General features: G+C 35.7%; 1 protein-coding gene across 1 annotated transcript in view; it reads right to left on the bottom strand.

The window, feature by feature from the left end:
- Positions 1-14009, bottom strand: part of CDH7 (cadherin 7) — an 89922-nt gene that overhangs the window by 37979 nt on the left and 37934 nt on the right. Inside the window, 2 exon segments of the mRNA XM_040549858.1 lie at positions 1306-1425; positions 8835-9129. Of these exon segments, the coding sequence (XP_040405792.1) occupies positions 1306-1425; positions 8835-8847 (133 nt within the window). The 5' untranslated portion in view covers positions 8848-9129.

Below are 14009 nucleotides of genomic sequence, written 5' to 3' on the forward strand. Positions count from 1 at the left end.
CCCCTTTAGGTACTGGAAGGCCACTATAAGGTCACCCTGGAGCCCTGTCTTCTCCAGGCTGAAGAACCCCAGCTCTCTCAACCTGTCTTCATAGGAGAGGTGTTCCGGTCCTTTGATCATCTTCATGGACCTCCTCTGAACTCGTTCTGATACATCCACGTCCTTCTTGTGCTAGGGGCCCGAGAGCTCAATGCAGTACTCCAGGTGGGGTCTCACGAGAACAGAGCAGAGGGGAAGAATCACTTCCCTTGACCTGCTGGCCACACAGCTTTTGATGCAGCCCAGGATATGGTTGGCTTTCTGGACTGCAAGTGCACCTTTCCAGCTCCTTTCTGAATTTCTCGTCAACCAATACCCCCAGGTCCTTCTCCTCAGGTCTGCTGTCAATCCATTGTCCACCCAGCCTGTATTTGTGCTTAGGATTGCTCCGGCACAGATGGACCTTGCTGTTTGCCTTTGTTGAACTTCATGAGGTTAAAATTCCCCAAGTTGCTTTTCATAAGTCTTGTTGTCTAGTTCCTTCACCAGCTTTGTTGCTCTTCTTTGCACACACAAGACCAACTCAATATCCTTCTTGTTGTGGGGGACCCAAATCTGAACAAAATATCTAGTTAAATGGGCAATTTTTATTAAAAAAAAAAAAAAAAAAAAAAAAAAAAAAAAAAAGAGGATTAAAGATTGTGTTTTGCTGTGGCTGAAAATACACGATAATTTTTCACAAAATTTCAAGGAAATAGTAAAAAAAAAAAATTAAAAAAATCCCATAATAATTTGTTTTGAAAGTGGCAGAAAGATAGTGTATCAGATGAGGATGGGAAGTACAATGATTTCTGGTTCAAACTAATGAATAAAAAATACATTTCCCACAAAAGAATACAGTTTGAAAAGTGAAGGAGAGAGGTGGTCATGCCATAAATCTACACTTTAGGAAATCTGGTGAATAGTGACATTTGGACATTTCCATAACAAAAATCTGAAAACAAAACAAATCAAAACAAACAAACAAAGCAAATGTTCATAGCATCTTGAAATTTTCATTGTTCAGAAGTATTGGAACAGGCAGTAGACCAGGGAGTTGGTAGATTGACAAAGAGGTAAAAATTTCAGTTCCAACAATGTAAGCTTATCAAATCACTCAGATGTGTTATTTTTGTGGTATATTCAGAAGAATAAGAGAGTAAAAGATCAACAAAATCATAAGGTATTCAATTAACCAAGAGATCATATTAATAAGTTGCTAGCAAATTTTAATGCATATGCTCTTTTTTCTCAGCATTACTGTAGAGACAGTTTGTGGAAAGTTACCTGTCTTTGGCTCCACAGAAAAGTAAGGTTGTCCTTGCAATATGCTGTAAACCACTCGGGCACTGTTGCCGTAAGTAGGATCATCTGCATCAGTGGCTGTTACTTGAACCACAGAGGTACCTGCAAAATGTTTAAGGAACTATTGTACATAAAAGATCCATGGATCTAAACTACATGCAACATGCAGTTCCAATATATAACTGGAACAGTGTGAGGTGGCTTTTTCACAGCTGTTCATCACTTCCATGATTCAGCCTAGAATATAAGGTCCTTTTTGTAAACCAATAATATTGATCATTATAGAATTTATTCTTCCTAAATAGTCTCAGAGTTTAACTCACAGTAACAGAAACCACATCACTCAGTAGTTCCCCTCTCTATTTATAAATTTGGTTGGTGGAGGGTATATATAAGAACAAACTTCCAATGAACAGTGTTTTAAATGATGATGAAGCCTGAAGTATGGTTGAGGATGATGCCTGAAATATGTTATGAAATATCAAGTATGAAATATAGTAACAATTGCCCTTTGAAGAGAAGTTCACATATTAAAATTATAAATGATGAGTAATACAGATTCAAATATAAACATATTCACATAAATTATATATTTTGATATTTATAAACACACACACATATATATATAAATACTTGCCCTTTCATACAAGAGAAGACTGAAGAGTTTCTGTTTCAGCTCAAACAACAAACGTGAGAGATACCTCTAAATTCCTTTAAAAAGCACTCATTTCCCTCTGCACCTACAATGTTTCAGTAACACTTGAGGTCATAATCTGCTACATAAATATTTCTTTAGGATAAATGTCTGTATGTTAACAGGAATAAGAAAGCAACATATTTAACTGGCTAGCAAGAAGGGTGTAATTTGTGAGAATCTCATTCAACATCCCTCTCCTATTTATTATGTTCTCCATGTAAGTTGCCACTTGTTTTTGTACTGTATATGATCTATGATGTCTGCTGAGAGCAGAATAAGACAACACATGGGAGCCAGGGTCTTGGCTGTGGTCACCACCTTTGATAGGCAGAAAGGATTATTATTTCTCACTGGCAGATTGTCTGCAACATTGAGACCTTCCACTCAACAGCCCAAGGACTCATTTGGAGGTTAGGTTGCAAATTAATACTGTAGCAATTTGGCAGATGCCCAGTGCAGATCTTCAGCTGAGGATCAGATTACCTATTAAACTGGATTTAGAAACAAGATTAGAGAGAAACATTTGTTAAAAAGAGTGTTCGTTTTCCAACTGAACATATTTTTTGTTATGTGAAAATGAAAGCAGCAAATCCAGAAATCATTCTTTAGGAACAAACTGCCGTAACAAGTGACCACGATGAATTCAATATAAATTGTACTCTGCTTAGTTTTATTTTGATTTATTCAGGAAAGGATGAGAGAAAGTTCTGAAATTCTTCATGTTTAGTGTAGTATGCGCACCATTCACTCTCTTCAGCTTTTCTATTCTCAGGTAAGTAGAAGATCGTAAATGGGTCTTGGGATCAGGTTGAAGGTTCGGAGAGAGAGAGGATTAAATGATGCCGTTTATAAAATGGTACAGATAACAAAGGATGAGATCTTGAATGAATTCTGACCAGAAGTCATCTTTCATAGGATAATTTTACTCATATATGACCTAACTAACCCACATTCCTGACCTATCTTCCTAAAGTATCAATGGCAAAGCATTATGATTGCAATTTTATTTCAAATGCATTTTTTCTCTCTCGTGGACTGTCTAATATTTTTGTACAGAGAAGGTCCCTCTTAACCTGAAATTTCACGGGCAACTATTAAGTAGATGGGAAGTTTAAAAAGAAAATTGATAGTTAATCCATCAAGTCATTTATCAGTTACAGGACTTAAAATACATCAGTTTTCTGTTCACCACTAAGAGCTTTGATTCAGTATGTCAAACTGATTTTACAGATTACTCTATAATGTTACCCATATGGAGACCTATTTTAAATTTTCCAGAGTCTCTTAAGCTTTTGAGTACAAGGGTATCCTAATCACTATTTGACATCCTGTGTTTTTTGTGAGAGCCAGGCTTACCACATTTACACAGTCTCTAAGCCCTGACAGTGAAGCGTACAATGTCTGCAAATATTGGTAAAAGTTCTTATAAACCTCAAGGAGCTGTGCCTTTGCTCCTTGTTCTTGCTGCTTTCAAGGACTCCAGACCAATAAAAGATCAAAGAAATTACAAGCTCTGCAATTTCATCACAGAAATTTTGGAAATCCTGAAAGCTTAGAAGGACTTGTTTGCTGTAAAAAATCTACTGATGTGGCAAGCAAGACTTCTACATTTTGTGAGATAAATAAAGCCAGTATCTGAATCTAATTGGCTTTCTCCTAAACTGAAGATTTTCCCATTCAAATACATACATCTATTAGAAACAAAACCAAACAAACTAGCAAACAAACAAAATTAGGCAGAAATTCTAACACCAAATATTTCTGCACTCATCCTACTTGACTGTAATCAACAACTAGAAAATGATGATACTTTCCTAGTCCCTTTGTGCTTATCATATTTATTTTTTTTCCTCAAAGCTCATGGGAGAGAAAGATATTTTAAAACAGCTACTATTATCATTATTTCTTTGAGATTTGCACTCAAAAAATTTCCAGAAATTCTATGTCCAGAGGGAGATTTTTGCGCAATATAATTTTTTTAAAAAATATATGCAGTCTAACATAAGGTGTTTTAACGATGTGAATAGACCTACTTGTAGGAGATCTGTTGCAAGGAAACATAATACACAGAAAGATCAGTAGGGATTTCCAGAGATATTTTCCCAGAGGAAAATTTCTCTTGAAGAATAAGGATTCCTTAAAAGGATCCACATTGCAACACAGAGATGTGTTCCTTTACTGAAATTGTCTTCCTTCCTGAACACTTTCCCTGACCTCACAACAGAGGCAATTATCATGTAAGTGTCCAAGTAATGTTGGAATCAAAGGTAACATGGGACAGTCTACAAACAGAACTACACCTTCTTTTCATTTAATGAACTGGTTGGTGCTGTAAATCTTTACCGCAGCATTGTTCAGAGCCCTAGACTGAGGTAGAAACAGGACACTAACCCTACCTCAAACCCATTAACATGCAGTTATAGCCTGTAGCTTCACGACTTCAACTTCAACAAAAATATTTCTTATAGTTTGTATATCTGATACAGGCTGAAAAGACAACAGACATTTACTGAAAAATCATGTATTTTCCTCTTGGATATAGATTTATCTATAATTATCTTTCTATACAATTGTCTAGGGCTTTGTAGCAAAGCTAGGATGTCAGTTCATCTAAATGAATTTGACATAAAGCCACTTCATAAAATTTTTAAGCAATTGCAGCAAATATTGAGGGAAAGTCTGTGCTGCTATATGGATGTTCCACACATTTTGTTATTGATGATATAGTTAATAACGCGCTGGCTTCTGGGTGGATGGCACAGACTTCTGTTTTGTTGCTGTTATTGTTGATGGTATTTGTTTGCTTGTTTTATTTATCCAGAATGGTTAAGCTGTCATTTTTAACCTAACCTTTAACAGATACTAGTAGATATCACAATATAACAGTCATCCAAGAACTTGACATATTTAAGTTCTGATATTAGGCCAAAAAGAAGGAAAGAGGTTCTCTTGTTTAAGGGACCCAGAATTTAGAATTATATTTGTACTTTAATTTACCAGTCAAGATTCACAGATGTGTCGGATGTTGCAGAGATCAGCCTTTTCTGTGACAGGGTCAAATAAAGGTGAGCTGAGCTGGTTGAGCAAGTTGTTGATGTTATTTTGAGATGGAGATACTTCACAGGGATCATTTTTAAATCTCTAGGTTTATTGTTTTAGGAACCTCTCCACAGAGTTTTTTTTTTTTTTTTTTTTTTTTTAATTGTTATTACAGTGTGTAGTACTTGATCAAAGTTTTAAAATAGATTTGTATGAGAAATGTGTGTTACTTCAGTTTTTAACACTGGTGAAATCATTTAAGGGAAAATTGGTTTCCAAAATGAGATGAATTTAACAAATGCAGATTTTTGAAACTACGCAAACCCTTAAAATAGAATTTTAGCCACATTAAAAAATTAAATCTAGGCAGACAGTTGCTAAAGACATGGACTATTATAAATTAATGATGTATAATATGCAAAACGATTCTATGATGGCTTCACATTTCTAAGGGATAGCAGCTTCTACCAGAAATACTAAACACCATTACTACCAAGGTATCCATAGTACCTGCTTAATCCCTACATGCAATTACCTAGCCTGGTTTTGCTCCACAGCTTCTGGTATTTCTGTGCTTCTGCCTTTGGGCTAGATCTGCTGCCATACTGCCTTGACAGCCTTTCCCCTCCAGGAGCATAAAGCAGGAGGCACAGTAGCTGGAAGCAGGTTCTACACTCATCCCTTCCTCTTTAGTCTGCCTTCACTCAGAGAAAAATCCCAAGACTGGTCTCAGCCCAGCATCAAGGTCAGATGAAGTGCTTTTTTTTTCTTTTTCTTTTTTTTTTTTTGTTTTTTTGTTAAATATGAAGTGTTTCCATCCACCTCAATCAGAAATAATAAATGTAACAAGAAAGGAAGGCATTACTTGTGTTAGGTAATAAGTAAGGCTGTTCATATGTGTGGAGAGTCTAGAAAATGAAACAAAGCCAAAACTGTGTTGTTCATTGGATTTTTTATTGCCAATTCTCTTGGTTATAAGCCAAATGGGTTTGTCTCACATCAGCTATTTTTGTGTACAACATCACACATCACAGTAATGCTCTTTTAATACTCTTTTAAGTATGATTTACAATTTTTTGTTTGAAATATAAAACTGCCAGATGTTTTTAAGTAAAATGAATACTTAAATATATATGATTTTCAGATAAGCCGTATCTTTGAGGGTTTGCTATGAATAGATTTATAAGCCATCAAGATATTTACCTTATTCAACTTAATCAGTATAATTGGACCAGACCCAAACATAATTTGAACCTGACCCGAAGTCATTTCAAATAACAGGAAAGATTGACTTCAATTAGCCTTAGATAATGCCCTAAAATATTTGCCAAATATAATACAGAATCATTACACTTGCATAACCATCCTTAAGGTTAAAGGTGATAGTTCTAGCTTTATAGTTAATTCAGGTTTATAATCCTGTGATCTCTTTCATTTTGTTAAATATCCAATTAAAAATCATTGTCATTGATATAATTTTATGCAAAATAGAAGAAAAATATACTTTGTTTCTCTTGAATATTTCACAAATGCTCTGAGTGGTCAATTAAAAGTTGTGTTATGTGAATAAACTATGGATCTATGTAACTATGGAAGACAAGTGCCACATAAGCACTTCATGGTAATCCTTAATTTAGTAATATTTCAGTATTCAGTAGATGTGTGATACAAACAGTGAAGATATTTTAAATGTACAGTTTCAGGAAGTTCATGAAGATGAAACTGCCCTGCCTCAACATGGATCTTAGAGACTGCACAAGGTACAGTTAATGATAACTTTGTACAATATTCTACCTAAGTTGAACATATATTTGGTGCTGCTGTCCATACAGGATAGAATTTCTTTCAAACATTCATGTGGTAAAGATTCATCAAAATATGCAAAACCATCTCATTTTGAAAAATAGTCCTTATATCACCCACTGTTTAACGTGCACTTCCCAAGAGTTGATTCCCAATGTGTTTTTGGAACAAATGGAACATCTGTGGGAGGTTGGGGCAAGGATCTGTGTGTATAGGCAAACCTCAGATATTTACAGGAGTTGTTCATATGTCAATATATCAGTGCAGGACAGGAAAGTGGTAACTCATCCAAGAGGGAAATTAAGAGATACTATTCTTAAAGGAGAAGGACAAAGTTGTAAAAATCTAATTATTGTAGCATTCTACAGCTAACAATCAAATCCTAAAACAAAACATCAATTGCTATATATATATATATATATATATATATTTACAGAGCATGTTTTTACAGTGCTAAATATAGGTTTTATAGTCTTATATTATCTGATTATTTTTGCCAAGTTCAGTAGGAAAAAGTTCTCGGCAATGTATCACGATATCATATCCACCCTAATGCTGCTCAAAAGCTATGGTGTCCATCCTTCTTTCCAAGGATGCTACTGCTTCTTCAGTTATTCACATAGTGTTTGAGTGATAATGAATAAGTGCCAAGTATCAAATAAGAGATAGCTCACTGGTTAGTAAAATAAATAAATAGAAAACTCATTAGCATTGTTTTACTAATATTCTATTGGCTCCTAAATTGAGATTCAAATGTAAAAGCAGTGTTGACTAATGATTGCTGAAGGGCAAAGAGGCAGGGAATACTCTCTCTCTTTCTTCCTTCCTTCCTTCCTTCCTTCCTTCCTTTCTTTCTTTCTTTCTTTCTTTCTTTCTTTCTTTCTTTCTTTCTTTCTTTCTTTCTTTCTTTCTTTCTTTTTTCTCTCTCTAGCTCTAATTTAGAGGCATTGTTCAGTGTCCAAAAATAAAAATAGAAATAAAAAAATATATAAAAAATGTCTTGAGAACACTACAGCAAATTCTATATTGGCAGCTTACCTAAGAGTGTCAAATTTTGCTATGGTCTAAAATCAGTCAAACAAAGACATTCCTACTTTCGATCACCATAAAACTTTCTTAACCAGAGGTAAGAATTCCCATACATCTATTTCCACTGACATAGATGAAGTTCTTATGCTTTTTAATGTCATGCTTGTATTTAGAACTTCAAGATAAACTAAAATTCAACAAAATGTCTCTGGGCAAAATTCTTATCTGGCTTGAATCAGACAGGTTTTGAAGGAACACAAACACCTGACAACAGATAAACATTTGTTCTCTTTAAAATGAAGAGATGGTGTATTTGATGTTGAAATTCTTTTATAGTTCAAACTCAGGAACAGAAGCTTCACTCCTTTTCTAAGAGAGGGTCTGAAGCCTCTAATAGCTATTCTTCTCTGATTCCACTGGAATTTTACCAACTACCCCCAGCTGTACCCCAATATCTGCTACTTGCATATATTTTCCAGAGAGCTGGATTTGAGTATTAGAAAAGATACACAATAAACTGTTACCAATATATGCAACACTTACCAAAAATGTTATGCATTAATAGGAATGTGAAGAATTTGTTAAGAACAGACTTTATCTGAACAAAATGGTATATTATCACTTCTGAGTACCATAGCATAGGTGTGAAACTTATTATTGTTAATGAGAATTACAAGACAAAGCCTCTGGGCACTGGAATGAGAAATACGTCATAAAATGCTTATCTGAGTCCCTGAATAGCTATTTGAGTTTCACAACATTATCAAGGGGTAAATACTTAATCTAGTATGCTTTTTTCAGTTCAGCCTTGAAATATATAACTGTTGCAGGTGGCTCATAGCTAATTAAGTAACTTACTGTGATACAGTAAAAAATAATGAAATTTTAAAAAAGGCAATAGGAAAAAATTTCCCACAACATCAACAGTGTATTTTGCACTTACCCACAGGAGACATCTCAGGAACTCCAGCAGTGTAAGGACCATCCAGAAATTTTGGCTCATTGTCATTGATGTCCTGAATCTTAATGACGAACTCAGATTCTGGTTCCACCGGTTTATTAGTCAGCCTATCTAGTGCTTGTGCTCGGAGTGTGTAGTAGGCCTGCTCTTCTCGATCCAGCCTCTTTGTAGCATGAATATCCCCTGTGTTCTCATCAATAATGAAAATGGAACTTGCCCCTTCGCCTGACAAGATGTATTTGATGGAACCATCTCCTTTATCAACATCAGAGTGAAGCTGGTGAAAAATTGATGAGAGATGAGATTAACTTACAAGAGAGTCAGTGGCATGGAGATATGTAAAAATAATTCTTATGTCGAGCAGTAGTACATGAAATTTTATTGTTCTTGGAAAGATAAGCTGAATGTTTGTCAGGCACAGCACATGAGGGAGTATTAGAATCTGTCAGCTTACTCTTCTGAGCAAGACAATTTCATTCCTTTCTGCAAACATCTCATTTTCAAATACATTTTACATCGACTTATAGTCTTCTCCTTCTGAAGTTTTACATAGCCACGCACACACACACATTATTATTATAACCATTACTTTACTCCCCCCTAAATGTAACTGACTTTTGGTTTCTGCTTATTGTTCTACTAAAGGGTGTGACTTCAAATAAATGTCATTATAAACTAAATGTCAGTGTTTGTTTACTCCCATGCATGTATGGGAAACCACATACTGTTTTCCACAACGTTTACTGTGTAGTTCACTAAAATATATCAAATGAATAGAATGAACTGGCCAATAGGTTTCTCAATACTATGCAATGGACCTGTAGCTTCACTTCCATATCTTGCTTTCTGTCATCTTACTTCAGAATAATACAAAGTTTGAGAAAGACAAAGAAATGTCCTAACGCTGACTGAATATCAAATGACAAGTGTAGTTTCCCCGGGTCAAAATGTATCTCCCATTGAAACTGCAAGACATCTTTACAGAAAGGAGCTTTCTTCCTCATCATGAAGGCTCTTTCAAGTCATGGAACAAGGTTCCATAGTTTTTGTAGCTCTTTTATGTCTACTGAGTCCCATGTTCCTGTTACAGAATGCAGGCTCAAACACCTCTGATATACTTTTCAAACTTGTATCAACAATATAATTGATCTAGATATCGGGTCAAAGTAACACACACACAATAATTGTTCAACATTTTTAAATAGCTGAGGAGAATATTAAAGATGATAACATTCTTTCTCTCTTGTCTACTTTGTACCTGCTCTTAACTCCATATCACACTGGTTTTGGAGGTAACTCTACTGTCATCATCATTACAATGTCCTCCACTGAGAAGGTCTTTTTTTTCCCTCCTCTGTTGGGATTATCTTTGATATAGTAATCACTTCCAGAATGCACTTGCAGTAAATTGCTGTCTCAGGCACAACTTCGTACAGCTGCAAAACCTTCTATTTCAGCAGGGAAGAACTGGTGATCAGTTTTGAATTTTTCAGATGGGTAAAAACCTGCCTATTTCTTACACATTAGTTCATTTACACTGTCTTACACAGTCAGGGTATCTCATGCAATTACAGTGCACTTCCTCTCTCTTTTAAGACAAGAATGAAATCTGAGCTTCAGAGTGGATCAAAAAACAAAAGTGGGGTATCTAAAGAAGATTAGGTACATTATTTCAAAATATAGCTTATCCTCATTCGACTGCTTCCTAACTCCTAAGATACCTAAACAATTCTGAGATTTCTTTGGTGGAGCTTCCCAATCCTTTAAAGTCCTGCTTCTTAGCACACTAAGGTGTAGTCAATGCTGACACTGTGAGCAGATCAAGGGAAAATGTATTTCACACCAAGTCTCTTTGAATATCCACAGAACTGCCTATTCCTCAGCCATAATGAGTTCACTCACTAAACTATACAGCTGTTCTCCTCACAAATCTGGTAGCTGTGGCTCTTGCTGTTTTTTTCAAACTTGACAGGAAGGAGTACTCATCCTTCTTAAAAAGGAACGGTGGTGTATGCAAGTAAGAATCTCTTTGGCTTGTTGTTTGTTGTTGTTGATTTGTTATTCGTTTGTTTGGTTGTGTGGCTTTTGTTTGTTTGCTTGTTTGTTTTCCTAAGGCACATTTTCTGGGTTCTCTTGTGTGCTGCAGAGGCTTTGTGTAGTTTCCCCTACATAGCCAGACTACTGCAGTATAGACTGAAATGTTGAGCATCACATTAGCTAAGAACTGAAACTATGGAGTACAAAGATTCAATGCATTTTTCTGCCTGAAGAAATTCAGTTTTTTCCATATATCATGTTCTAGTAGAGAACTGGTCTTCCTGTGGTGGCTTTAATGCTCCCATTATCTCTGTAAGAATTACTCCACTTTCTGTGGCATACTTAAGGAAGTGCTGTTTATCAGGTAGAGCAGTTGTCTGAAGGTTAGAGCTGTGAAAGTAGATCTCTTCAGGCAGGTAAGGGAACTGAGTCCACACCTGAAATTGCTGAGAACAACTTCGCTCTACCTCATAGTAATGAAGCCTCATCTGTCAGTCCGTCATACTATAACACTCACGCCTGGGTCTCACACTGCAGGGCTGCACAACCTCCTTTTCACATTGGATTTATATCACGACCAATCCTAAGTAACTTTCTAGCAGTGTTTCAAAAGAAAAGAGGCCTTCAGGGGAGAGAACAGAAGTGTAAATCCTCAAAGATGCACTGACTAAGGCTTTCACATCCCAGAGAAAAAAGGAAATCTGTAGCTTCAGCATTTCCCATTTGCTCACACAGTAGATTTCTGATTAACACATTGTTTTTAAGGTGTTCCACTCTGAGGTCCATAAATCTCCACACGGATTGCACTACAGTGATTGGTGCCCTGGAGTGAAATACTGAACAGAAGCTACTTTTTGGAACTATGCCTTGGTAGAAAACTGCAAACGGATTAGTAAAGTGATTAGCAATGGCCTTTTTTACTCCAAGGTTGAAGTTCTGAGTAATAAAACTTCTTTGAATCTTTTGTTATTTTCTTTTTTTTTTTTTTTTTTCTACTTAGCCTTTATAAAATAACACTGGCCTGTGTTCAAGTTACTAAAGCACCATTCTCTACCTACTTAACCCCAGGGAAGGTGATGTAGATAAAGAATTAGTTCATTTCTTGTACTATGGTATAATCAATTCTATGTAAAACACTCTCAAAGATTTGTCTCAACATTTCTGTGTGTATTTTAGAGTCAGTGTGAGGTCACTTAAACTACAACACAAGAAAACAATACAAAAATAAGCTATTCTTACAGAATCCAGATATATGTTTGGTGCAGTTTTGAGATCACCTCTATTTGTCCAGCTATTTATATTAAGAGTCTATGAAGTGAGAATTGATATTTTCCTTATAAAGTTGTCTTTAGAAAATGCATTATTTCCTTTTATTTATTTATTTATTTGTTAATGAAGAAGCACACTTAAGTATGAGACCTCTGATTAAGTACATATTGTTATTTTTTCCTGTAGTTGATTTGACGGTATTTATCCAAAATACTATTAGTCCCCAGAACAGTTGTACTTTACAGGAAGATTCCAGAAAAATCTGTAGGCTTCAGAAATATATCTGTGCCATCTACTAGATTGTCTGTTGCTCCTGATACTTTCTACAGAGAGATCCATATAGCAGTCAGAACTGCAGCTCAGCTGAACACAATGACATTAATATCAGAGGAGCAAGACAAACTCAACTTCAAATTCTTGTTTCAAGAGACATGGAAGATTTAAAGATTCACTGGGTAAATTTCATCTGATCTCGTTTTGGAATATCACAGAAAGATTTTCTTTCAGAAGCAGTTTGCAAAAAAAAAATATATTTCAAATAAAATAATTTCTCGTCCTTGTACAGCTCTTTTGAAAAGATGGAAATCTAAGCCATGGTGTAAGGCATCTTCATTTCTCCTGCTGCTGCATTCTGAAAGGGGAATGCTATAGATTGTTTTCATGCTTCCAATTCATTCCACCCATTGCCACCTCCATGAAATATCCATCATGGTCCACATCATATTGCTTCTTTGCTAGATTCCACATACATACAACATGAAGATGTTAGGTGTTTTGGTGTTGGGTGTTCTCTGCAATACACTGCACAGAAAACAGAGAAAGAAAGCAGCGAGCTTTTGCAGAAAGAGAGGATGCTTTTTAGACAGGAGAACAACTTCTGAAGTTCTGCAAAGGTTAACAGAGAGCAAACAGATATAATAAGGAAAGCTACACAAGCTTTGTGGAGGCAGAGAGTGTGAGTGCTTATTAGAAGCGAGCTTTTTTATTTATTTATTTATTTTAGAAGAGAACTTACTGAGTATCTTCTACTGTCTATGAAATCAAACTAAAAAGAGAGCACTTAAATCTTCTAAACCAAGCTCTAAATCTCCCCTCAGATTTAGAAAATGCTTGTTTAGATATGCGTGATAGAAGAGAGCAGTCAGTTTGACTCAGTAGCAAAGGCATGTCTACCCTAACTCCTGTGATGAATAAAATTTTTTCTTCACATACATTTCTCATTCTGCAGCAGTAAATGCTTAGTATACTGTCTCACCCAAAGATTTATGCTTATTTGGACTCTTAGAATCATGAATATTCTAGGGAATACTCAAACCTAAATATTATGTTTCCTTCAAGATCCTGAATACTCAATAGCTTTTTGGGTTTAATGCATTTGTAGGTGCAGATCTGTAGTTTGCATCACTTGCCATTAAAGTATGCTAATGCAGTGTTTTCAGTAGAGAAGGACATTTGTTTTTATCAGTAAGCAGAGGTACTGCAATGCATTAAAAACAATTTATCTGGCCACCACTGATCTGTCTGAGTTCTGAATTAGAGATTTTCTATTGCTCTGATTTTCTGTTCAGGCTCCCTTAAAGTAGATACAACATTCATATGCTCTTCTCCTTTTTTCTCCTTCAAAGATCTCACTTTATAGAAGTTCCTCACTGTGGTAGCATGGATGATGTTTCACTGCAGACTCTACAGATTCAGGGCTGAATCTGGGTGAAGAAGAAAAGCAGAGACAGAACATGAGGAGGTTTGCAGCAGCAGCAGGATCACACAGTAATGATGGCAAAGGGACAGACATAGCAAACATGAGTTACTTCAGTGAAACCCAGCTCCATATCTCCCTGATGCCAGAAGAAA

Source organism: Cygnus olor, chromosome 2 (genome assembly GCF_009769625.2).
Source record: "Cygnus olor isolate bCygOlo1 chromosome 2, bCygOlo1.pri.v2, whole genome shotgun sequence".
NCBI classification, from domain to species: domain Eukaryota; kingdom Metazoa; phylum Chordata; class Aves; order Anseriformes; family Anatidae; genus Cygnus; species Cygnus olor.